The sequence below is a fragment of the Ammospiza nelsoni genome, chromosome 8 (genome assembly GCF_027579445.1).
Source record: "Ammospiza nelsoni isolate bAmmNel1 chromosome 8, bAmmNel1.pri, whole genome shotgun sequence".
In the NCBI taxonomy this organism is placed as follows: domain Eukaryota; kingdom Metazoa; phylum Chordata; class Aves; order Passeriformes; family Passerellidae; genus Ammospiza; species Ammospiza nelsoni.
The window spans coordinates 2399656-2426306 of NC_080640.1; the positions used below are offsets into that span (position 1 = coordinate 2399656).

At 44.2% G+C, this 26651-nt stretch overlaps 1 protein-coding gene across 2 annotated transcripts in view; it reads right to left on the reverse strand.

The window, feature by feature from the left end:
* Window positions 1-252: 252 nt before the first annotated feature.
* DOCK1 (dedicator of cytokinesis 1) overlaps window positions 253-26651 on the reverse strand; it is a 278470-nt gene continuing 252071 nt past the window's right edge. For both annotated transcript variants that reach the window (XM_059476562.1, XM_059476560.1), the window contains exons 48-52: window positions 25693-25838; window positions 21322-21520; window positions 16719-16872; window positions 12001-12146; window positions 253-3069 (exon numbers count right to left, since the gene is read on the reverse strand). In XM_059476562.1, the coding sequence (XP_059332545.1) occupies window positions 2974-3069; window positions 12001-12146; window positions 16719-16872; window positions 21322-21520; window positions 25693-25838 (741 nt within the window). In that variant the 3' untranslated portion in view covers window positions 253-2973. The remainder of the gene's footprint in view (window positions 3070-12000; window positions 12147-16718; window positions 16873-21321; window positions 21521-25692; window positions 25839-26651) is intronic.

Consider the following 26651-nt stretch of genomic DNA (forward strand, 5'->3'; position numbering starts at 1 on the left):
TGAGTTCTCCTCCTAAACTGTCCTGAAAACAAGAAAGTGTATACACAGCTTTCTACATCATGCACTAGTTCCCAAAATTCTGCAGTGAGGACTAAAATCACCCAGGGAATATATTAATTTTCTTAGACAGGATTTTAAAATAATAGTTTATTTTTTGAGTCAGTGGTATATTTAAAAACAATCTACCGTAAGAGTAAAAAGATTGTAGATAATAAAAAAACCAAGTGTGATGACAATAAAAAACCACTAGAATACAAAGTTAGTTTCCTTCCTCCCTCCCAAAACCCCATCCCATCAGTCTGATATTTCTCAGAGTTCAATATCTCGAAAAAAAACACTTTTTGTCTTTTCTTTACACTTTCAGCAATTAGGAAATTAAGAATACATAAAGCATTCTTTGCAGGCACATTAATCATTATGACGTGAAAAGCAGGCACCATAAAAATTAAAACATTCTAAAAACCATCATATATACAAACACTGTACAGAATGATGGCACAAGGACAAAGTGATTCCGCTCAGTTCATCCTAATCCAACGTGAAATATTACACAACAGAGAAAGGAAAAAGCTCTTCCCGTTTCTGCACTCAACATTTAGGTTCAGAATGACCAGGAGTCTCCTCTCTGCTCACTGTTTTCTCTGCCATATCCTCGTTGGCAGCTCCAAGGCTGTTGTTTTCCTCTCGTGGACACCCCAGCTGAATGGCAATGGCAGTGGGTGATCACCAATGATTTTACCGAGCCCATCAATCACAGATCATCCTCAGCTGGGAGGGACCCTCAGGGATCACTGATCCAGCTCTTACCCCTGCACAGACACCCCAAAATCCCACCCTGGAGTGGTGTCCAAACCCTCCTGGAGCTCTGGCAGCCTCGGGGCTGTGCCCATTCCCTGGGGGCATCCCCAGTGCCAGCACCCTCTGGGGATGAACCTTTCCCTAAATCCAACCTAAAACCTCCCTGGCCCAGCTCCAGCCATTCCCTGGCTCCTGTCCCTGATTGTGACAATGAACTGTGGCATTTCCCTCAGCAGGATGTGCTGTCCCACCAAGGCCTCCCCTCAGCCTCCTCTCCTCCAGCTGAACATTCCAAGTGCCCTCAGCTGCTCCTCACACGGCTTCTCCTCAATCCCTTCCCCTTGGACACCCTCTAACAGTTTAATGTCCTGTTTCTATTGTGACTGGTGCCAGCCTGGTGCCACCCCCGTCACTGTCACCCACCCTGAGCCAGCTGCTCACCCAAACCACGATGTGTTCCTCCAGCTGTAGGATGGACATTTTGTCCAAAAGGATCCCGTGGGAGATGTATCAAAAGCTTTGCAGAAGTCCAAAAAGATTCCATCTCCTGGCTTTCCTGGATCAGCCAGCTGGGTTACCCTGCAGGGGTAAAGAAGGAAATTGGGTTCCACAAGCAGGACTTTCCCTCATGGAGCTGTGCTGGCTGTGACCCATGACTGCATTGTCCTCCAGGTGTTTTCCAGGACCTCCCAGAACAATCTTCTCCATGATTTTACTGGGCTTGTAGTTTCCAGGGTCCTCCTCCTTGCCCTTCTTGAAAATCAGGACAACATTCCCAGCTTCCAGTCAGCTGGGACCTCTCTGGATTCCCCAGACTGCTCAAAAATCATCAAGAGAGGTTTTATGATGGGATCAGCAGCTCTTTGAGGACTCTGGATGAATCCCATCAGGGCCCATAGGTTTGCAGGGTTCAGCTGGAGCTGCAGATCCTGCAGTTTCAGGCTGACTGGGAGTTGATCATTGCCACAGTCATGGTCCTCCAGCTCAGGGCACTGGGACCCTCTCGGTCTGTGACCCACGTTGAAGACAGACAAAGGATGTGTTAAACACCTCTGCCTGGTCCCTGTCCCTGTTTGTGAGGTGCCCATCCTAGAATGGGCTGATGATATTTTTACACTGCCTTTTGCCATTGATATATTTGAAAAAAAACTCTTTTTTTGTGTGTGTCCCCAACAGTTCTGGCAGCTCCAGCTCCAGCTGAGCTTTGACCACAGGAGTTTTCTCCCTGTAGTGGGGAGCTGCAGCTCTGTGTTGTTCCCATGCCCCTGACCTTGCTTCCACTGGCACACACCTTCCTTTTCCACCTGATATCCAAGAGGAGATCCCTGTTCAGCCAAGCCAGCTCTGCCTGACTTCCAACATTTGGGAATTGCTGCTCCTGTGCCCTTGGGAGGTGATGTTTAAAAAGGGACCAGCACTGATGGACCCCAGCACCTACAAGAACGTTTTCCCAGGGGACTTCACAAACTCCCTGAGCAGCCTCATGGTCAGAGGGGAGGTTCTGCTGGCACTTTTCCTCCTCTCACCAGAGGTTTTAAACTCGATGGCATCGTGGTCACCGTGGCCAAGACAGCCCCAAATCCCCACTGTGCTCATTGCAATCAGGTTATTTGTAACACAGACCAATTTCACAAATCAGCGGTGTCTGATTTATAACCCTGGGCTAAAATCCCTGTTATTCAGGGAAATCCTACAGCAGCTTCACCTCACTGGGAAACCTCCTCTTGCCCTGAATTCCAAGTGAATATTGTCATTGATTCCTATATACACTGAGATTAGGTACAAAAACTCTGCTCATTTGAAGCTCCGGAGGTACCCAAAACCTTTAGGTACAACATTTCCAGCTCTCATGTTGATCTCCATGTTCAGCTCTGTGCCTGGCGTTATCCAGAAGCAGGGAGAAGGTTTAGGAAGAGGGTTCTGTCAGTTGGTGGAGTTCCCAAGTCTCAAGTAGAAATCCAGATTTCTTTCAAGTTATGGGAGGGAATGATCCCAAAAACAAGGGGATGTAGTGTTGGGTCTGACACACGGCGAGAAATGGATTTCTTACGGAGTTACCATTGCACTAAATGTTAGATACTGCACACCTGAATGAGGTAAACATTATAGACCATAAAATACTTAGGGAAATGAATTGTTACAGCTTGATCTTTGGAAAACAACCCGCTTCCTTCTTCACTGGACAATCCCAGAGTCAACAGACGTTTGCTTCCGCGTCGTCTTGGGAGGCGGCGGCGGCGGAGTCTTGCTGGGCAGAGGAGGAGGCAGGTGCTGGAAAAACCAATTTGGGCAGGTCATGTTAGGAATGAACGGAATTCTGCAACGTTCTTGAGTCATCTCTGAGTGCAAGAGGCAGCAGGTAGGTCTGGAGGCCTCTGGCTCACAGAAACCTCTCCCTGCAGAATTTGCTGCGAACACAGAACGCTCTCAGCCATTACTTTTAAATATAACTTCTTCTTTTGACAGTGAAAAAAAATCTCTCAAGAGTTCAGGATTAATTAGCTCAATATTTAAGGGAAAAATCTTTTGAAAGCACTGGAGAAGTTTATAATTCCCCACTTTATATCATGATAGGATATTGATTTCTTGGTGTGTATCGATTACCCTCAGCCTCTAGGCACTCAGAGCTTAAAAACCAAGCTGAAGCAATGGCTTCATTGCTTTTCCATTATGTTTTGGATTTTGCACAGTTAGAACAGAAATATTAAAAAAAAAAAACAAACCAAAAAAGGAACAATTTAAAATCATTTAGAGAGATAAGCAACTCACAATTTACTATTACACACAGAGTTATAATTAAAATATTCCAAACAGAAATGCAGAACGTTCAAATATCTGTATTTTAAATCACTTTACATTTCTCACAACAGAAGAGCATCCCCAGTCAGAATCACCAGCTAATTGGACAAATTAAAAAAGCCATTATGGAAATTAAGACCTTTTTTCCCTAATGTTGAAGCCTACAAGTGATAAAATCTGTTGCAGAAAGAGCTGGAGAGCAGTGCAGTTTGCAGGCAGGTTTTCCCAGATTTTGGCAGTGCAGGCAGCACAGGTTTCCCAGAGGCTGTGCTGCAGTGTCACAGCTCATCAACTCTGCTCTGCCTTTGTTTTTCCTCATGATTCTCCCCCAGTCCCCAGTCAGGGCCTTTTGTTTCCCTCCAAGCCCAGTGATGCTTTCCCAGCTCTTTGTTGCTGCCCTGCCTCCCCCAGCCCTGCACCAGCTGCTGGCTCCACACAGGCACAGCCTGAGGAGCTCCAGCTCTGCCCAAATTCCTTGGCCAGCCCTGCAAGAAGAGCCCAAGCAGCTGCAATGCCTCAGAGCTGGACAGGATTCCTGGTGGTTTGGCAGGATTGGGAAGATCCTGGTACCTAAACAACTGAGAAACCCCATGGAAGTGCACAGAACCGAAGCTGGTCCTTCCCAAAGCTATCCAAGGATGCTGTCCCAGAAAGGAGAGAGGCTCAGGGTGATGCCAGGACACCTCAGTCCCTCCTGTGCTCAGAGCAGCTCCTGATGCTCCTGCAGTCTCACGACTGGGAGTTTTCAGAGATCAGTAAGAGCAGAAGAAAAACAACCCTTAAGGTGACTAAACACGCTCTCCCAAGCAGGTTTGAAGCCAGCATGGAGTTACAAATCTGAGATTTCACCAGACAGTTTTACTGACCACAGACTAAGAAGAAAGCCAGGAATGCAAACTGGCTGAGCCAGGCAGGCTGGATCTTTGCTGGAATCTCTTTCCTGTACCCTGCCTGGACAGCACCGCTTCCCACTCCATTGCACACCTTTCCTCATTCCTCCCAGGCAAAGGAACAGGGATCCCAAACCACTGCCAGTGAGCCATGCCCTGAGCTTGTCTCTCCATTCTGCTCCATCCACTCTCCATTTCCCAGCCCCTTCAGCACCACCACTGCTCTTTCTGCCTGCTCCCAGCCTCTTCCTTGGCTTTAAAATGCTCTCTGGCACCTTGAAAATCCATTGGGATTGATCTGCTGCTGAGGGGACACTGGACTGGTTGATTTTAGTGGCCTTTCCCACCCTAAATGATGCCTTGATGTCCCAGAGCAGGCTCCAAACAGGCACTGCTTGTTCCCAGCTTCCAGGGGGACACCATGATCTCTGAGTCAGAAAAGCCAACAGATTAATATGAAAGGCAGATAAAATAAGAATTTAATTTTTTTACTACATGCAAAACTGAAGATTTTGTTGGGTTTTTAATTAAAATGCCACTGCTGATCTGCCTCTGAAGTGTTGCAGCCAGAACTATTAAATATTTCTTCTACCTGAGCAAATCCACTCTTAACTCAGCATGTTAACTCCTGAATTCCTGCTAAGGCACCTGAATAAATGTCAGCTGGGATCTGAAGATTCCAAAACCTTTGAAAACCTGCTTAATCACAGTCCTGTGTCTGGAAAAGCTCTGGGAAATGCTGGTGGTCTGCAGAACATGAACATCTCATGGAGCTGACGTTCCCTTCAAACTCCATAAACCACGTGCCCCTCAAAAATACAGCACAAAATATAAAACTTTCTCCCTGATTTGCTCTCTTTAACTTCATATTCATCACCAGGAAAAAAACCCACCAACTCTGCTGATAGCATCATTTGTGCAAATCCATTTTGAATTTAAATAACACTCTATTGGCAATAATTCTCAATTCAATTAGATCAAAGGCATTTCTCAACCAAATGAGCCCCTTCATATTGATCAGAGAACAATAAAATCAGCCCTGAAAACCTGGTTCTGAAAAGCAGAGACAATGCAAATACAATGAGAAGAAGCTAAATATATATGCTATAAATAACAAGCTCAAAACCTACACGAGCTCAGATTCTGCAAGCAAATTAGGCAGAAAGAAATAGCAGAGATAGGTAGATAATTATTATAATTGAATTTACAATTTCCATTAGAAAGTCGGATAAATTTAGCACTTGTTCATTTATATAATAAGCTCCCAGTGAATATATTAAGTAGGATGTGTAATGCTGGTTGGGGTGACACTGTTGGGGATTTTGCAAGACAAAACATTCCATTATGGAGCTGGGGCAACTCCAAAGCATCACTCCCAGGGCTGATCCATCCTTCCTTTTATCCCAGGACAGAAGAAATTCAACCACATTTCCTCCCTCCTTTTAACACTATGCTCACAAAAAACATTATCAGGCTTATAAAGTTCATCTGTACTGTGCTTCCCCTCAGAAGCTTTGCAATAAAAATAGAGTTTGCCTTGATTTTGTGTTTAATTAAGACTCTCTTTGCTGAGTTGATGTTTATATCAGTGGTTAATTGTGATCCTGACTCTTCCCTTTCCTTCCTGACAAACTGACAGAGGCTGCTGCTTCACAACCCAACCTATTTTGGGCAGAATCCTTGACTCAGGGGTACCTCAGGGGAAGCAGAAACCTTATGTAAAAGGCACATCTGCAACACAGAAACAATCTGTTCCTGCTGCTTCAGACATGAAATTGCTCCCATTTGTTTGCTGGGTTTTTTTTCTTTCCCTGATACAGAAAAGAATCAAGTTTAAAAACATTTGTCTGTCTTCTCTTACAGAGAGCTATAAACTGCACTACACCAGGCATGTTCAAGATGAAGTAAAAATCAATTACAGAAGAGGAGAAAATGCTTCTTTTAAAATTTTTTTTTTCTGCTACTCTCAAGCAGCAAAATGAGAGATGAGTTGTGTTTTGTTCATAGAATACTGTTAAAAGAAACAACTACCAACAAATCAAACAGGATTTGACTCTCCAAAAGGGTCCTTGTGGCACTGCACAAAATTTCTTCCTGAGCAAGGAACTCTTTGAAATTCAGTGGTCATTGTTAGGACACGCTCTGGAGATCCAGGGAGAAGCACTTTGGTTGGAAGAATTAAGGGATCTAATTAGGTCAGAAGCAGCAGAAATGGGATGTAAATAGACCATGAGCCACCCAGGACTGTGAAAATGTTTCAGACACTGAGTTGTTCCTTCAGCACAGAGCTGAGGTGCCTGACAACAACGTGGTTGTTTCATATCTGCAATGAAAAATAACATTTGAGTGTGAGGCTCTGGCAGAGCAACTCTCCAGCAGGGAGAACAGCCCAACTCCACTAATGGCAGCCAAATTACAGACAATTTAAGCTAATTGGCTGTTTGACCCAGGGAGCAAAGTTCTGTGCAAAATCCAGCAGGTAACTGATGGGAAATGACTGTTTAGCCCCTGGTTCATCCATCATCTATTAGAGACTCATTTGACTCTGTGGCACAGCCATTACCTGCCCTTGCTGGGGTGCCCTGGTGTTGCATGGCTTTGCAAGGGTTCCTCAGGGTGAGAGAGATAGACGAGAATCTTGGCTTCATGATCAAAAGGCTGGATTTATTAATTTATGATATATAATACATTAAGACTATACTAATAGGAATAGAGAGAAAAGTTCAGAAGCTGCTATGCTAAGAATAGAATAGGAATAGAATAACAAAGTTCTGTGTCCAAGCAGAAAACAAGGACAACTCTCCCGTGAGTGGTCAGCAAATCCAAACACTCACAGACCAACCACAGCTACACCTGTTGCATTCCACAGCAGCAGAGAACCATTGTTTACCTTCTTTCTCTGGGGCCTCAGCTTCCCAGAAGAGGAAAAATCCTAAAGAGAGGATTTTTATGAAAAAATGTTGGTGACACCCTGGCATCAGGGAGAGGAGCTGGAAGGGTTCTCCTGCAGAGATGTGTGAGATGTGTGTTCCCATTCCCAGCCCCTCACAGGGAACAGCAGAAATGCCTCAAAATGGGAAACAGGGAATTGCTCCAGGTCACAATCCCAGAGCAGATCAAAGGGGCTCCTCTGCTCTGAGCCAGGCTGGGACACCTGGGGGTGCCCACCTGGAGAGGAGCAGCTCTTAGCATCTTAAGATGATGCTCATCAACATCTTACCCACTGCAGAGTGAGGGACTGGCACAGGAGGAAAGGCTTGCAAGGTTTCCCATCCCCAGCAGGCAAAAACAATGATCAGATGGCAAATAAACCCTGTAGTGTAACTTGGTTTTTTCTTCTGGGCACATTGTCCAAACCCTCCTGGAGCTCTGGCAGCCTCGGGGCTGTGCCCATTCCCTGGGCAGTGCCAGCACCCTCTGGGGATGAACCTTTCCCTAAATCCAACCTAAACCTGCCCTGACAGAGCTCCAGCTCCCCTGGCTCATGTCCTTGCTCCCAGCCAGCAGAGATCAGGGAGGAGCTGTAGGCTGCTGCTGCAACCCCTCAAGTTGTGCTCCCTAATTCCCTGCTCCTCCATGGTTCCAGCTGCATTTCCAGCCTCTCTCTCCTTGTCCACATGAGGACAACACATTTGCTGAAGCCTTTCAGGTCAGTTTTTGCTCACTGCAGCTGCTACAAGAGAGAATTTCCAGCACTGCAGCACCTGCATTGCAACACATGAAAAATCCCCCTGGGTTGTGCCTTCTGTGTGTTAGATGTGAATTTATGATCCAGATTTATCCCAATGAGCAAGCAGAATAATCCCCATACAGCAGAGTCAAGCCAAGGCTGTTCTGCTCCTCGCAGGCTTCACCATCCCCACGTTCCACCTGTGCAGGATTGATGGAGATGTTCCCATCCCAACCATTACCCCATGCTTAGCAAGTGTTATAGCCAATATTAGCAACCCAAGTGCTCCTTTATCTATTTTCTTTGAGCTCCCTCCCTGCTCTGCATACTAAGCAGGAGGCTGATTTGTATGCAAGGGTGAGGATGAGCCCATAAAGAATGATAAGTGCCTAAAGGAATCCCTTGATGTAATAATAATCCTTGCAGGAGTCGTAGATTTCTCTTTTTTTTTTTAATGTTCCCATATATTATTAAGGACATTTTTAGCAGAACAAATCGCAGGAAGCAAGAAAATATCTACAAAGGTCTGAGAGTTAACAAGGAGTAAGGGACAATCAGGAAATGCTAATGAGGTGATCACCTGGATTAAAGACTTCAGGTAGGCCAAGGTAACACTGGACTCTGAGTATCTGAGATTGCTGTCTCAAAAATGACATTACTGCCTGCAGGTTGACTTGGAGCATCTGATCCCTTTCTGGCTGCCTGCTTTTAGTTCACTACAGCACTTTTCCTGCCTTTCATAACCCACTGCAAGACAACCAGAGTGAAAAACACAATCATTCCTCACACAAGGAGATATTTCCAGTTTAAAAGCTACTCAGATAATCTTATCTCTAATAGGTTTTACTGATTTTTCTTCACTGATACAACGGCAGTGTAATTTAAAAGATGATCAGTTTAGCAGGCAGAGAATTATCCTGTTATGAATTATGGAGCTATTTGACCCATGAAACATAAGTCATTAAAACTGTGGAGTGGGATTTAATCACGGCAGCAATGAGAATTTACCCATCTGATCTTTCATGTCCAGCACTACTCATTTTCTTGATGTTCTTTAAAAGCTTCCTTCCTACCAGCCTGATGAAATAAAGGCACAGAGTGATTGTTATAAGATTAGAAACCTTCTCCAAAATCAATCCTAAAGCTAATACAGAATCACAGAATCTGCTGAGGTGGAGGGGACACACGAGGATCAGCGAGTGCCACTCGTGGCCCTGCACAGGACAGGTGGCTCTGGGACAGAGCTGCTGTAGATCCTTCTGCCAGGCTTTGAAACCCCACTCCATGGTCTTGGAAAGCTTATAACAACACAGATGCTGGAGAAAATTGTGGGCAGTTAGATAAGAAGATGTAGCTTGTATCTGATTGCATTTCTGAGCTATTAAATCCTGATGCCCTTCAAGACCAGATGTTAAAAAATGGGCTCTGTTCCTACAGAGACAAAATGCAGTAAAAAAAATGAGAGGAGCCTGAGCAATCAAGACTGGAAAGAGGAAAATTATTGAGCTGAATGAAACTTTGCAAAAAACCACAGGAGCATATTGGTACCATATTTCTGAAATCCCATTTAATGATGTGGAGATGCTGCTTGTGGCAGGTACAGGAGCTGCACAAGGTCACAGAGCAAATCAGGCGGAGTTATCCCAGGTGTGGGCTCCCTAAACCACATCCCCATGGCATTTGGGAGTCATACAAAAACTAAAAACATCCACCCCCAGAGTGGAACCCCCTTCCAAAAGCCTCACCAGTCAGGAAAAAACCCCTGGCTGCCAGGATTTTATTTCTTACCACTGCTTAATACTTTTTAGCTAAAATCTGAACTCATCTTAGCAATCCTGAGCTACTAGCACAGCCTAAACCTTACAGTACATCACACAAAGTGAATTTAGTACTCTGGAGTTTATGCAGGAAGGAGTTGAGGAAAAGTGAATCCTAATGTGAATTTCTCAGCTTCCTTCCTGGGGATGGATTCCTCAGACAAACCTCCTGGCAGCCCTGCTGCACATTCTGTAATTTTCCACTTAGAGGTCTGTGTTCAGGACAAATGAGAGCTGGCCCCTGAGACAGATGCTGGGGAAATGGGTTATAAGGTTAGAAATGCAGGAAAGTTTGATGGAAATGAGAGGAAAAATGAAAATACTGACTAAAATGATCCAGCCGTGGGGAACAACTATGGAAGAGAGGGCTAGAATACAGAATTTTCCAGTATATGCAAATAAAGAGTAAAACATGGTGTTTTGAATATCTCTATTCTCACTCCTGAAGCTAGTTCTATACCTGTATTTTTATTCTACCATTCAGCCTGAAATGGTAAAACAATTCAAAAAAAGTCAGTTCCTGCAACAACAAAGGCACAATTTCAACCATGGAAAAGCTGACTCGTGCACTGGGACAATCTGTGTTAGACACAACTCTTCCAAAGGGTCAAACCAACTCCTGCCTGACTCCTCTCTGCTGAGATTTCTGCATTTCTGCCACCATGATATTTGCTGGAAAGCAAAGTACTCCACAGAATTCCAGAGGGTTCCTGGATGACACCTCTGCAGACAAAAGGGATCAGTTCTGCTGGGAAGTTTCCCACTGAACAGCTCAGTCAAAATTCAGCATTTCAGAGTCAAAGAAAACTTGTGACTTCATGGGGTCTCACTGCCCTACTCTGATATGATTGGTAATAAATTTAATTAATTTCCCAAAGTCTGGACTGTTTTGAGGGCAAGGGGTAGGTGATCTCTCCTCTCCTTATCTCATCCCATGAGACTTTCACTGTATTTTCTCTGCCTGCCCAGCTGAGGAGGGGAGTGATGGAGCATCTTTGGTGGGCACCAGCCAGGATCAACCCTCCACATCCCATTAAATGTTTTTTTTTTTGCCCATAGAAAAAATAAAAGGCATTTCTCAAAAGTGCTGCTTTAAAGTAAAGGACCACATTATTTCTAAAAGCTTCCAGCTACAGGAAACAAAGCTGAAAAAGAGAATTTTCCTCAGAAAGCTACAAACCCTGTTGGTGATGAAGAGTTTCTGAGCTCCTTGCCTCAAAGGGGACACGAGTTTGCCTCAAGGAAATAAATGAGTGGTGACTGAACATTGGCAGAGCAGAGCTCCAGGAAGGGAAGGTGGCAGGTTCATGTTTTATTTCCTTTCCTGACACAGGACTGAAAGGCTTTAAATCCAATTTGCTGCTCCTGCTGGTTAAAGCTGCCTGCCCAACAAACCTGACAACATCTGCCTTGGAATGGCCCAGAATGGAGCCAACTCTCCTTCAGGTTCTGCTGTTCCCTCACCCTCCTGGCACTGCAGAGCCCTCTGGATCAGCTGATGGATGCAGGAGCAGGACCCCAGCATCCCTGGGATGGCTCAGGGACAAGAACTGCAGAAGGGATCATGGTCTGGGACAGGAACTGCAGAGGGGATCATTCTGTGGAACAAGGACTTGCAGAAGGGATCATTGTGTGGGACAGGAACTGCAGAAGGGATCATTGTGTGGGACAGGAACTGCAGAGGGGATCATTGTGTGGGACAGGAACTGCAGAAGGGATCATTGTGTGGGAATAAGGAACTACAGAAGGGATCATTCTGTGGGACAAAGGACCTGCAGAAGGGATCATTCTGTGGGACAGGAACTGCAGAAGGGATCATTGTGTGGGACAGGAACTGCAGAAGGGATCATTGTGTGGGACAGGAACTGCAGAAGGGATCATTGTGTGGGAATAAGGAACTACAGAAAGGATCATTCTGTGGGAGAAAGGACCTGCAGAAGGGATCATTCTGTGGGAATAAGGACCTGCAGAAGGGATCATTCTGTGGGAACAAGAACTGCAGAAGGGCTCATTGTGTGGCACTCACCCGTTGGTGGGCAGGGGGGGACGTGGTGGGGCTGACCAGGTCCTGGCTCTCCATGAGGTTCCCGTAGTCGGCCGTGCTTCCTTTGAGGGGCAGAGGAGGGGGAACGTCGGGGATGTCGGAGCTGGACATCCCATTCAGCTCCAGATCTGCAAAAAACAACACTGGGTTAACCCTGCCAGCAGCTGGATCCTGCAATTCCACAATGGTTTGGGTTGGGAGGGACCTCATGGATCATCCACTCATGGGTGATAGACTTCCACTATCACCCTCCACCATCCCAGGTTGCTCAAAGCCCTGTCCAACTTGGCCTTGGACTCACTTTAAAATGCCCTCAAAATACTTGAACAACCCCCTGTTTTTAATAAAACATGATTTTTGTTTCATGTTTCCCACCATAATATTCAAGGCTTAGAAAATATAATCCCCCCATCTTCAAGCTCGCCTTGTACATTAAAACACAAAGTTTTGCAAAGTGCATGAAAAAATATAATCTGGCTAAGTTTTATTGACTTTCGCCCAGTAAAATCAAAGTTCCCTGTAAATAAACTGCACAAATGAAAGCCTGGAATTAAGTACATCTCTCTCCAAAACTTTCAGGCTCCAGGTAACTATAACAAATGAGCAGCCATTAGTTGTTGAGTAAATAAAATCATGCATGAGAAAGTACCAAACGTTTATTATTCCTCTGTGCTGGGGAGAAAATTCCCTTTTCTTAGCAGATAAATCCTCCCAGGTATGTGCTGGAGAGGCAAATAGCCTGAGGGACAATAAAGTTTATTGAGTCCTGAGTGATACATAGATTTTTGGGGAGAAATCCCCCCACGGTGTATTTCAGGGTAATTCAGTCTTTTAATACAGTCATTTTAATTCAGTCATTTTAATAAAACCCACTGCGATCTCTACGAGATAAGAAACTGAAATTATTTGTTTATAAATGAGGGAATTTTATTTAGGGGGAAAAAAAAGGTGATTTCTATTTTATTTTACTGGGGTGATTTGTGAAACAAGAGAGGACTTATTTATGCAGATGTTTTTATTGCAAAGCTCATATCAATATTCTATTAAAAGTGTGATTTTATTGTTCTATAAAATGGCCTCTCACAACACAATTTAACTCTAAGGTGGCTCTATTGATTTGTCACTGAAAACTGCAATTTTATTCCTCATCCTTCCACCTGAACTCCTGACTACATGAAAAAAAAGGTTATTTTCTATCCTGGGACTGCACATTTTCAGTGGCTGCCTCTCCAATGGGCTGAAAATGCTGTTTGTCCACCAGGACCTGAATTTCTCATTGCATTTTCCATTGCTCCTGTTTTTCATCCTTCCCTTCCTACAGAGAGGATTTCTCCATTCCCCAGACATTCCTCAGAGTTTCCTTTCTGCATCTCCAGGAGAATCTGCTTCTTCATGGGACTGAACTGCAGCTGGAAAACCACACTGGGCATTTGTAACTAAAGATTGATGCTGGGAATGAACTTCCCTGTCCATTCTGGATGAATTCCCCATCCATTCTAAAGAACTCAGGAATATGAAATATTTGATGTCACAAAGCACAGGACACACAAGGATACCTGTCCTTGGCACAGGTCCTGCACATCTCCCACACTACTAAACATCTGTATCTTAGCTAAATATATTGACATCTTAATTTTTGGTTGGTTTTTCCATGCAGTTTAAGATAATACAGGGAAACAATTGGGAAATGGCATTTTCTTTTGTGTGTTTAGTTAGAGCTTTACCAAAACCTTGAATGCTGCTTCAGAAAGTGAAACTTTTCCATATTTGTTTTTAGGCCTCTTTGTAAACATTCCTTGGGAAACTGAGTGGAATAACACACAATTTCCCAAAAATAAAGTAAATTTACCCCCCCTGAACACTTCAGCTTTGCATTCTGTATGGTATTTTTTCAAATAACAAGATTTCACTTCTTCCATGATAAACCTTCTGCCTTCACCTAAGCCAAGGTGGTCCCAAGAGGATGGTGAGACCCATTTTGTTGGGAATAACCCAAATCCTTTGTTTCTTTAAACAAATCCTTGGAAGACCCATGGAAAGGCAGGTTTTCAGAAAAGATCTGAGGAATGTTTTCAGCAGAGCTGGAGAGGAAACAAGGTGTGGAGGCAACTCTGCTTGGAGAACATGGATGGAACCCAACTGTCCCTGCAGTTGTGTCCTGCTCTGCTTCTCCCCCTCTCCCTACATCCCCCAGCTCCTGCTGCAGCTGGGATTTCCTGCAGCCTGTCCGTGTCACCTTCCCAACCTCATCCTGATGAAGGATCCAAATAAATAAATCCCTGCAAGTGTGGGCAGAGCATTTCCACCCACAGGGAGAGCTCATGAAATACACCAGCAGCGGGTTTGCGTTTATCTGGCAAGTGTTTAGTGGAACAACAAGATTCTACCCTGAGAAACAATGATTTGATCTTTCCCAGGATTCAGTGAAATCCAGGGAACAGCTCCCCTGCAGCAGGTATTGAACAAATCCGGGAATTCTCAGTGTTGTCCCAAGAAAATCTATTCGCTGCAGATCTGTTATTTCCTCAGCTGAACTAAACCCCTCTAAGATGGTCACTAAAATAATTACCCCAAATTTCTGCTGTGCCCCCATTATTCAGTGAAATTCATTATTCAAGGTGGTTCATCAATGAGTGTGCTCTGAATTTTGTTCCTTGCTGGACATGTGCCACTGGGAAGATCCTGGAGCTGGCAAAGGATCAGTTCTGGGACCCTTTTTTCATCTTACCCTAATGATCACATTTTCCACTCCCTTCTCAAGTGCCAGCTAACAGGCAGCCAGGATTGCTTAGCAACCCAATAACTGCTTTTAGCCAATTTGGGCTCTGAAGGAACTTCTTTATCCTTGGAATTCCTAAAAAAATTATCACTGTAATTCCTGAAATGATTCTAGACTGCTGCAATAAGCTGATCCTGTTTTATGTAACACTCACCAATCTCTAGCATAAAAACATTCTCAGAGATACCTGGTAACTTCAGATACTTTTAAAAAAGAGAAATCAAATTAAGTGTTAATAAAATTTACATATGATCAAAAATCCAATTAAAATATCTTTTGCAGAAGTATATATCCCCTAGTTCTCTGTATTCCCCTGTTTTTAGCATTTTTAGTTTTTAGTTTCTGGATATAAAATTGTAAAGGAAGGTGAGACTTAGAAGTTCATTGTAATCAAAATATTTGCTTTGTGTGACTGACTGTTTAAGAGAAAAAATGTTGAAGTACCACAGCCAGTAGATAAAGCAGTGACCTTGATGGAAAAGATTTTTTTTCTGAAGACTGATCATCTCTTCTCCTCCTTACTAACACCGAACTCTTGGCCACTGGAGTTGACTTGGGGATATGTATAAAAAAAAGATAAATTTTTTGCTTTTTTGTCACATGCTGGCAGCTGCAAACTCGGAATAACAGGTTTTGGGAAAGAGCACTGGGAAAGAAATAGGTGTTGGATTACACCCAGTTCTGCAATAGGGTTTGCTGCAGACTGAAGCAAACAGATGATACTTTACAGAAAAGCTGAGTGATAGATGTCAATGTCAAACAAAAACTACTTCAAAAAGCCTGACCTTTATTTGCCCTTCTGGTTTGTACTCACAACACATCAAAGAGAAGTTTTTTTAATGTACAATTACAAAAAAAAAATATTGCTTTTAAAGCCTTTATGTTCCAAAATGCTCAATATGGGATCAACATCATTTTTGACTGTTACTCTACACCTAATTAATTGTTAATGATGACTTGAAAAGAAACTGTTTCACTGCAATGATTCTGCTTGCTTTTGTAAAATACTGAATTAATTTTTGCTGGCAAAGGTAAGAGGTTAAGTAATGCTGATGTCTTGTGCAGGCTGCCCTAGGACAGAGGCTGGACAGAGCTCCAGAGTAAAGCAGGGATTTATTCAAAGGATCTCCTCCATGGACCCACCTTGGGCAGCACCAGAGCCCAGCCAGGGCTGCACCCAAGATGAACCAAAATGGCCCCAAAATGCACGGCCGGGCACGGGCTCTGTCCCTGGGATCAGCTCTGCTCCATTTGCACCTTGCAGTTCATTGTCCCATCCCAGCTTTAGCCCTGCAGTCCCACCCTGCTTGTTTTTCTCTCTGCAGCCCACGGGGTTTGTGCTCCTGGGCTGAGATTTGGGTCATTTGTCCTTGGTGCCCAGCTGGAGCAGGAATTGTTTTGTCTCCCTGCTCTGTGCACAGAGCTCACCATGCCCTGATGTGAAGCTCAGACCTGTCACCCTGTTTTTTTAAGATTTTCTAAGCCTTCTGATGTTGACATTCTTGTAGTGAACTTTCTCACACACTTTCTGTATGTAACTCATTGTTTTGCATTCCTTTATGGAGGAGGAGACATTTGATAGACTGTTGGTTTGACCAGTGTCATTGGAGAGGTGGCACTGTCACCCTCCAATCCACTGTCACTCTTAGAAAACTATAAATGGTAGAGTCAGAAAATAAACTTCCCTTTTCCTTCACCTTGAGAACAGCAGTGTGCGCTTGTGTTTTTTCATGTCCTATAGTGACACAGACCCACACACTAAAGCAGCACAGAATGTGAAAATAGGAAATCCAAACCTGAGGCATCAATACTTGGTGCAAGAAACACCCTGGTGATGGTGCAACTCCAACCAGGGTGTGAAGAACTGCTCAGGACATGCATTTCCACGCTAAAAGGAGTTTATTTCAGAGAGAAGACTTACTGGGCTGGATGCTGAAGGCGAGTTTGGCCCGAGGGGTGATGGGGGGCGGGCTCAGCTGGGAGCTGGGCGGCGCTGGGGACACGGAGAATCGCCGCTCGCTGGACATCACGTTCAGCACCTGGCTCTTGGGTCTCTGCGGCCTCAGGGGGCTGATCTGGAGACACAACCAGGGAGGGGGGCAAGGAAAGCACAGAAATGAGTGTCAGAGATGGAACTGCCGTGGTTTGATGCCATACAGAGTGACAGCAGCACTAACAGCCTGTATTGCCAATTCCCAGCTCCAGGGTCCTCCCTTCTCCCAGCCTGGTCTGGTTTGCTGAGCTAATTCCCCAAACACCTGTTTAGTAACACCTGAGGAACTGTAGAGTCTCACAGCACATTACACAGTACTCAAAAGCTTTATTTTTTCTCACACATATCTACTTTCCTGTTAAATTTACCTCTTTAACCATTTAACCAGGTTCCTGCTTCCCACATCCTTTCAAGCGTATTTTTAGCAGAATGAATAAGCAAAGGAAACTCTTTTCAGGGGCAGATAATTGTAAAAAAGCAACTAAGAAAAACATATAAATTGCTGAAGGAAACACCAGAATCAAGAGAAAAACCAACTGGAGGCAGGTCCCCAAGTTGACCCACTCTTCATCAAACTCTCTTTTGATGAAGACATCATCTGTCCAGAAACACCTTCTTGGTGGCTCCTGACTGTGCTTATATTTAATTAATTGGAATATCTATTTTTCCCCCCTCTGGCTTCTTCATAATCCATTCAAATTTTCCATCAGGAACCCTCAAAAGATATTTGTAATCTGATGGGCAACTCATGCTTTAGTTAAGGCAATTCTTTTTACTGAGTTTAATTCTGAGCTCTACTGATTTCCCTATTCACCACCCCCATATGAACAGGAATCATAGTGGAAAAAATGAAGCTTTTATTTCAAACAGATCCCAGAAAATGGAGCAGCAGTCTGAAGTTAAAAGGGGAATTACTCCAAGGTGCTGCAGTGGGACAAAACAGAAAGTGCCAGGAGCAATCCAGGCTTTTTCAAAGGATTTTGTCATTTCCCAATGTTTGGATTTCTATGAAGTATGTTGGGAAGGAGAAATCTGAAATTTTCTTTTTAGAAAACAAACCCTAAAAGGCTTTGCATCAAAGATTGTGCCTGTGAGACCCTTCTACAACAAATGAATGACCAAAAAGTATGGACCTTTTTTTGGAAAGTTCATCAAGACCTCAGGGTTACCCCTAAGAAACTGTTTTGATGCTAAAAATAAAATTCTAGGGATTACAAAGGTTTCTGCTGTCCACATCCTTTCAAGCATATTTTTAGCAGAATGGGTAAGCTAAGCAACCACTTTTTCAGGGGCAGATAACGATAAAAAAGCAACTAAGGAAAACACGTTAATTGGTGAAGGAAACATGCCAGAATCAAGAGAAAAACCAACTGGTCCCCAAGTCAACCCACTCTGTAACTACTGAAATAAATAAATGTGAAATCAATGTCAGCTTCTCCTGTGACTGAGAACTTGGGCCTCCTCTGAAAGCTCCACACAAATCACAGATCTGCTGAGGAATATGAGCTCTTGGGAGGCCACCAATCCATAATGAAGCCATTGCTAATTTTTCCTGGTCTAGCCAAGGGCAGATCAATGGTGAGTGATGTTAGACACCACCAAATCAATAAAACACAGCCTGTTCTCCTGATTTCCAGCTGCAGCCTCCCAGTGCTCTGCTAACTACCTGGCCTCAGAGCTGGCTTTGCTCTCAGCTCCTGGGATCAAAGCAAACAAGGACAATTTATGTTGAAGAAGTTGATGTGATACTTAAAAGAAGACAATAAATCTGTAGGAAATGATGAAGATATTACTGATATCTTCACATACTCAAGTGCTTGATTTATCTTTGTTGTTTTATGTAATTAAGGCCTGGGGTTTGATCAGTCAATAAATTCATGGTGAGTGCAGTGAAATTTGGGGAAGAGTATTTAAAGCATTCAATTAAACAGACTCTGAATGCTGTTTTTCCATGCAAACCTACAAGTTCCATGAAATAATTCTGCAGTTTTAGAATTTCCCCATGCTCTTCCATGGTGATTCATTTGATTGGAAAAAAGAAGAGCCCACAGAAGACTAGAAACACTCATTTCTTCACACAACATCATTATTGGGAAGAGCAGCAGGAGCTCTGCAGAGATAGGGATGGCCACTGGCATTTTTCTCACTTGATTTTCTCTGTAAATTTGTCTTCTGCTGTAAAACCCCCAAATATTTCAGAAGTCAGAACTAAGAATCTGTTTAAAAAATTCACCAAATAACTGAAATGTTTTAATTGAATGAGTGACAGCACAACGATCTGTAAAATTCTCACCACAATGAATCCAGTGTCTGTAATAAAAACCTTAGTAACTAAAAGTATTAATTACTAAAATGCCACTTTAGAAACTTTTAAATTTCCATTTCTAGACAAATCTGTACTCCCAACTTTTCTTTTTAAAAAACCCCAATCCTTATTTTTTTTCCTTCACCACTTTTAATCCAGCAAGCTTTCTTCTTCCAAGTTCTTAATGCAGAAAAAGGCAAAATGTCTTTTTCTTCATAGAGCATGGTGGTAGAAGTGCTTTGGGAGTAATTTCAGCTTAAAAAGGGAACTTGCACATGAATGTTGAACACAGGGAAACCTGAATTTCTACCAAATTTCCCCTCACATCATTAACAGGGGATGCCTCCAGCACGCAAAAACTTTTAGACAAATTTTATCTTTAGACTCATCCTTGATTTTATCTGTTAAAAATTCCAGACGACAGCACTGGGAATTGGGCAAGAACTCATGTAAACTGATCTCAAAAGAGTTTCTTCTGCTTCACCTAAAAATGAACCCCACTCCCACCAAACGTTCCAAATTGACTCAGTCGTCTTGGAGCTCATCAAGGCCTCTGCAGAGGCTGAAAAGGGAGAGTTTTTCTCTCTACAGCAAACTCCTTTTCATATTATTGATCTGTGGACTTGAAGAAGCTCAAAATAACTGTAAGTAACTAGTTCTGACATTTCATTTCCCTCCCTCTCCATAAGCAGGGGAATATTGCTCACCCCAGTCAGCCACTGAAAGCTCCTGACTGGGAAGGTTGGAAGAACTTGAGTCAAACCAAGTTGGGCTTTGCTGATTTTTGCTCCTCAGATGCCAAATGGGAATATGCCCTGAGGGGTAATTTTGCCCTCCCTTCCAGGCAGAATTTGCATTTTTTCTGTCATAAACTTTTCCAATGTCCAAGACCTCTGAGAGCTGAAGTGACCTGGCAGTGACACCAGCCAGCTCCCCACATCCTTGGATGCCTCCCAGCTGCTCCAGCTGACTCAGCTGCCCTGAAATACAATTTCCTTCTTCTGTGACACCCCAGGAGCTCTGCTGGTCTGTTTGGGATCTGGGAGATGCCACTGGAAGTCCTGCCATGGTGATCCCAGTCCTCAATCAGTCAAAACACAACTGCTGCGAGGTGCAAAATCATGAGACATGGAAATCTGTGCAGGAGGAATCTCCATTTAACCAAACCAAGGCTCATGCAAAACTTACTGAAGTCAATGGAAAAACTCATTGGTTTCAAAGTTGAAGAGCCTAAGACCCTCAGATGGGATTTCCCTGGAGTTTCTGACTGGGCACATGAAACACAAGAACTCTGATTTCTCAGGCTGTCCCAAGACACGTGTGAGAGATTAACTCATGTTTGAGTGGAAAAGGAGGGCAAAATCCAGAAAACAGAGGAAGTGTGGCTGAACATGTAAATATCTTCCTATAAATACCAAACAGAAAGAACTAAAGGATCCAGTTATCGCAGGTGAGAGAGAAAGTTTCAAAATCCAGTATCAACGACACAGCACCAACAAGACCCTACTGAGTGCAAAGCTGGCTCTACAAGTACTTGTGCAGATCTTGAAAAGAACATTCCATTTATTTCTGGGAGGCAATTTTAAACTCTTGGCCTCCAAACAGGTGTCCAGGCAGAGATTTGGAGGTCACAGTCAGTTCACAGACTCCCTGCTCCAGCTTTAGACATCCCTGCTTTCAATTTCCCAGCTCCAACTTCTCGGGTTGCCTAAGCCTTGAGGACAGTTCCAGTGAATTAAATCTAAGCCAAGAAGAGAGGGTTTAAGGGAGATATGCCCTGGTTTTAATATCCTTACACACAGGAACAGCTCAGGATTTTCTGCTCCAAACAGCCCTTCAAGGACACACAGCTGCTGACAGAATGACCTTGGAATGTCCTACCAAACACTGTCCTGCAGTGAAATGTGGGCAAATCCATCCCAACCTACTGGGAAGCAGCAGTTCCAACTGGGATGGCAGCATTTATTTCAGCTATGCTGTGCCATCTGCTCCTGTATCAAACAGTCACCCAGAGCTTTGGGTGAAGATTTTCAGAGGATCTTTTCCCCACTGTAAATCAAATCTGTATTTTTGACTCATTAGCATGTATATTAACACTGTGGTGTATCCCCTCAGAGTTATTTCTGGCCTACAAAGGAGCTAAACGGTAAAAATCAACATTTTGATTTCAAAAGAGAGAGAACATGGCTCAGAATTAGATAAAGCTTTCCTTGCTAATAAAGTTACCGTTTCTGAAAGGATCACTGCTTCAGCCTGCTGCAGAGAAATATCAGTAGATTTAAATTCTTTATCAAATATCTCTTGATGCTTGCTGTTCCTCTTCTCCTTCTTCTTTTCCTTTTTATCTTTATCTAGGTCATCCTTGTCCAATTTATCTTGCGACCTAGAATGCATCTTTTTTGGCAGGAGGGGCTCCAGCACGAACCTAAGGAGAAATGTTGTTGCTCAGATCAATAAAAGGCTGTTTTCAAAACAACTAACTTTTATTTACATATTTCCCAAAGTCTCACCCGAGTTAATGAGGCTTTGCTAATCCAGGAAAACTCATTAGTGGGAGAAGGAAGGGGCAGAAGGTCACACAACCATAATTGTCTTATAATAAAAATTACTGCAGGACTGCTGGAGAAGCAGAGTTGCAGATTTCCCTGCTCTGCAGTAAATTTATTGGTTTCTGGCTGCACAAACTCCTGAATTTCACACAAAAAATGCGTTTCTCAACCAGCACTGCCACTCTCCATGCTGTGGCACCTGGAAACTCCAGTCCTACCCCCTGCCATGGACAGGGACACCTTCCACTATCCCAGGGTGCTCCAACCTTGGACACTGCCAGGGTTGGAGCACTCTTGGCTAGACAAAGTATTTTATGGTTTATTTTATATTATAAATGAAAAACATCACTAAGATCACACCTAAACAAAATCATGCTGGCAGATTTAAAGGCTGTCTCAAACCACCACATTACTAAACCAACACCAAACCAGAACTTCCCAAAGAAGGACATTTTAGCCCTGGAAAAGCATTTCCCTTGCTATGGAGTGCATGCAGGTACAGGCCACAGTCTTTGCTGTGAAATTCCAGAATTCATATTTCAGACAGTCTGCACTGACATTATCCTAATCCCCACCATTAGCAGCAATACCCAGCAGCAATATCCCAAATTATTGTTATTTTTTGTTGTTGTTTTCACTCTACAGCAGCTCCTTTGATGGGAAGATGCTCAAAGCAGCACCTGCACCTGCAGCCCCTGAGCCATTTCCCAAATGCTGAATGCCACAGGTTGGAAACAAACCCATGAGTTTATCCATCCCATTTTACAGACAAGGAAAAGGGAAGGCAGCAATTTGCCCAGGGCCACAAAGAACTCCAGTGACAGAGCCCAGAGCAGAGCCCAGCTCTCCCAGCACCAGGACTTTTTAGGAACCTGAGTTGTGTATTTTGGACTGGGTGGTGCCAGCACCTCCGAGGCCAACTGCAAATTCACAAGAGGAATTTCCATCCTTCAGACAATAATTAATTGCTTCCTTTCCAAGCACTGTATTAGGACTATTAATTATTTGGATTATTAATATAAAATGGGTCAGCATACTATGCTCCAACTGGAAGCACTTTGGGACTGCCAAGAGCTGAGAAATCCCACTGGACCCCCAGGATTCTCCTGCTCCCCACCACTGAGTGCAATGCTCACATTTGTATTTCTAAATCCCATCCCAAGCAGGGAATATATCCAAGTCTCTTTTTTGAAGTCAGTTTTATTTATACATAGAGTTGGGAGTTGTAAAACACATCCTGTGTCAAAGTCTGCTTTGAGTCTTTGCTGTTAAAAAGCTCCAGAGCAGGAGCTGGAAATGACATTGAATAGAAACTGGGTGATTTGATAAGACCACTCCTTTAGCTTCATGTTTAATTGTTTTTTGGCTTCATCTCTATTCTCAAATTTAATTTACGAAGAGACATGGAAAGACAAGAGGAGAACTGACCATAAACCCCAGCAACTACAGCAGGAACAGGAGGAAACTTCTGCCAGGCCAGCAGTGCCAAGCTACCCACATGATTTTACTGAATTTTTGAGGTTTTTCATATTACTTATATCTGATGATTTTTCTTCTCCTCCTCCAAACAAACGAGGGGTATTTTCAGGTCTTCTCAGTGACAAGAGCTGTTCATGCTATTGTCCTGTACAGCCCTGGGCTCAGAGCAGGAGCTGAGCTGCACTGTGGGATCTTTGTGAAAATACACCCTGAGGAGAACCAGACCCTCAAAAACTGCCATGTGACACCTACCACAACACAGCTGAGAGGTGAATCTGAAGAAATAATACCCAATCACAAAGTAAAATGCATTTAAAGATTTTGAAGGGAAAACCAGAAAGAGGCAGGGAAATAATAAGTATTTTTCTTCTGAGATAAAACAAAAGTTGCTCACTTACTTGGGTGGTTGCCCTGCCCAAGTTCCAGCAAGACATCTTTGTTCAGAATTAGTCAAAACAGGATCTCTGCTGTCCCACATTTACACCAGAGTGTGAAAGCATCCCAGAGGGCAGTGGAATGAGAGCTGAGCTGTCCACAGCTCCTCCCAATGACTCAATAAACTCTTTGTAATCAAGGCAAGCATCCTGCTGGTCCTTAGGTGCTGGATTTAATTTTACTTGATGCCTTTAGTTTCTAGCCAGGTATTAACTCCCCTCTGAAGGTGCACAGGAGTTTCCAGCACATCCCTGTAAATCAGCAGCCCTTCAGAAGGCTTTAAAAAAATCAGCTGCCTTGGTCAAACATTGCATTTCTGGATTACAGGGGTGCCTGAGGGGAGGAAGAGAGAGAGCAGGGACTTCTGAGGCTGTATGGAAAGCCCAGACAGCAAACAGATTATTTTGTTCTTTGAGGGATGTGACTATGAGACAGGGCTTATCAACAGAATTCCCAGTTCTCATGTGAAATATCTTGATAAGTCTTGAAGTACAATCTTGCCATAAGCAGCTTTTCCTCTGGCAGCTGGAGTGAGCAGCAGTGATTGAGCAGTCAGGTAATCCTGCCCTGAGCTCCTGGGACAGGGCTGGCTGCACACACGGCCTGCAGAGCATCCCTCACACACCTGTGATACTCCAAAAAGGGAACTGATCTCCTCTTTGGGGGTTTTTGGTGTTGTTTGAATGCTTAGAGGGCAAAAAGGAACACTGTATTCATCTGGGTTAGAGAATAAGAGACCTTGAGAGAAATGTCTCTGTAGGTTGGGGTTTTTTTGCCAATTTTAGGCTGTCACTTAAAAAATCATGGAATGGTTTGGGATGGAAGGGACCTTAAAACTCATCCAGTTCCAGGGGCAGGGATACCTTCCATCATCCCAGGCTGCTCCAAACCCCAATGTCCAACCTGGCCTTGGGCACTGCCAGGGCTCCAGGGGCAGCCACAGCTGCTCTGGGAATTCCATCCCAGCCCCTCCTCACCCTCACAGCCAAGAATTCCTTCCCAATCTCCCATCCATCCCTGCCCCCTGGCAGTGGGAGCCATTCCCTGTGTCCTGTCCCTCCATCCCTTGTCTCCAGTCCCTCTCCCGAGGAAGAGGTTTTACAGCAACTTCTGTGAGCCAGAGAGAAGTATGATCCACGTTAACCACTGAAAGAATTTCCTACCAAGGTCATTGACACAGAAACCAAGAAAGAAAGAAGATAAATAAGAGAAACCTGCAACTCTGTTCCAATGAGCTCTCGTCTTTCCTGACCAATGAGTAAAGTGTAAATTTATGAGTTTTGTAAGAATGTGTAAAAAAGCATGCATGGTACAATAAAAGTAGTTTGAAGCCTTCTGAAAATGGAGTGTGTTGCTTTGTATTGTCTCCATCTCAATCACAACACTCTCCAACTCTCCTGGAGCCCCCTCAGGTGCTGGAAAAACTCTGGGTCTCCCTGGATTTTCCCTTCTCCAACTGAACACCCCCAGCTCTCCCAGCTGTTTCCAGCTCCAAGATCTGGGAATGCCAACCACCCTTAAAACCCAGGGAGCTTCACGGACAGTCCCTGGCTGAGGATTCCCCACTCACCCATCCCAGGGAGCTTTGGGGACAATCCCTGGCTGAGGATTCCCCACCCCAGGGAGCTTTGGGGACAATCCCTGGCTGAGGATTCCCCACCCCAGGGAGCTTTGGGGACAATCCCTGGCTGAGGATTCCCCACCCCAGGGAGCTTTGGGGACAATCCCTGGCTGAGGATTCCCCACCCCAGGGAGCTTTGGGGACAATCCCTGGCTGGATATTCCCCACCCCAGGGAGCTTTGGGGACAATCCCTGGCTGAGGATTCCCCACCCCAGGGAGCTTTGGGGACAATCCCTGGCTGAGGATTCCCCACCCCAGGGAGCTTTGGGGACAATCCCTGGCTGAGGATTCCCCACCCCAGGGAGCTTTGGGGACAATCCCTGGCTGAGGATTCCCCACCCCAGGGAGCTTTGGGGACAATCCCTGGCTGGATATTCCCCACCCCAGGGAGCTTTGGGGACAATCCCTGGCTGAGGATTCCCCACCCCAGGGAGCTTTGGGGACAATCCCTGGCTGGATATTCCCCACCCCAGGGATTTCTAGGGCCAATCCCCAGCTGGGATTGCACTCACCCGTCGGAGCCGGGCCGGGAGGGAGTGCTGTCCGAGGAGAGGGAGGACACGGAGGCCACGGAGAGGGGCCGGGATGAGGAGGGCATGGTGAAGGAGCGCACCATGGAGCGCGGCCGGCTGCCCCGCCGCTCCTCCAGCCCCGCCAGCTGCGCAGGAAACGACACAGGTTACTGCCTCATCCAAAGAATCTACTGCAAAAAGCAGGCAACCCAACAAAGGGGAGAAATGATGTGTCTGACTCTATGGATATCAGAAGGCTAATTAATTGCTTTATCATACTATGTTATATTACACTATATTACATTACATCTAAACTGAACCTGTCAGTTCATCTCAAAAACCCAACTCAAGTCAACCCAAGTTCCCAGAATCTCGTGACTGTCAGCCAACAGTCCCAACACACACCTGGATTCAACTGGTCAGTGAATCAAAACACACCAGAATCCAATCACCAATTCCCTTCAGGTAAACAACCTTCCACCATGCATTCCGCTTGTGAACAACAAGAGGAGCAGCAATTGAGACAAGAATTGTTTTTTCTTTCTCTGAGGTTCAGAGGATGTGAATCCTAGAAATAGCCTTGGGACACAAGGCTCTGTGTGTCTGTGCCTTTGCTTTTCTCTTGGCTACAAATATCCACACGCCAAAGGGAACAGGGGAAGGTTCAGTGGATTTCCTTCCAGGTAGAGTTTGGTAGCATTAATAAATTAATAACAACCAATATCTCATGTTACCAACAAAGAAATAGGTTCTAAAGGAAATTCACCCAAAGGACAAAAAAAAAAAATTGTAGATTTAGGCAGATGTATAATTTTAAGTATATTCCAAGAATTCCTTTGTTCCAATAGTATTTCCATGCTTTTTTACATTTTGCCCTTAAAAAAATGATCTTTTTACATATAATTTTTTAATCCATCTCTGCCATCGTTGTGACTGCCTGTCAATATATTTCAATGAAA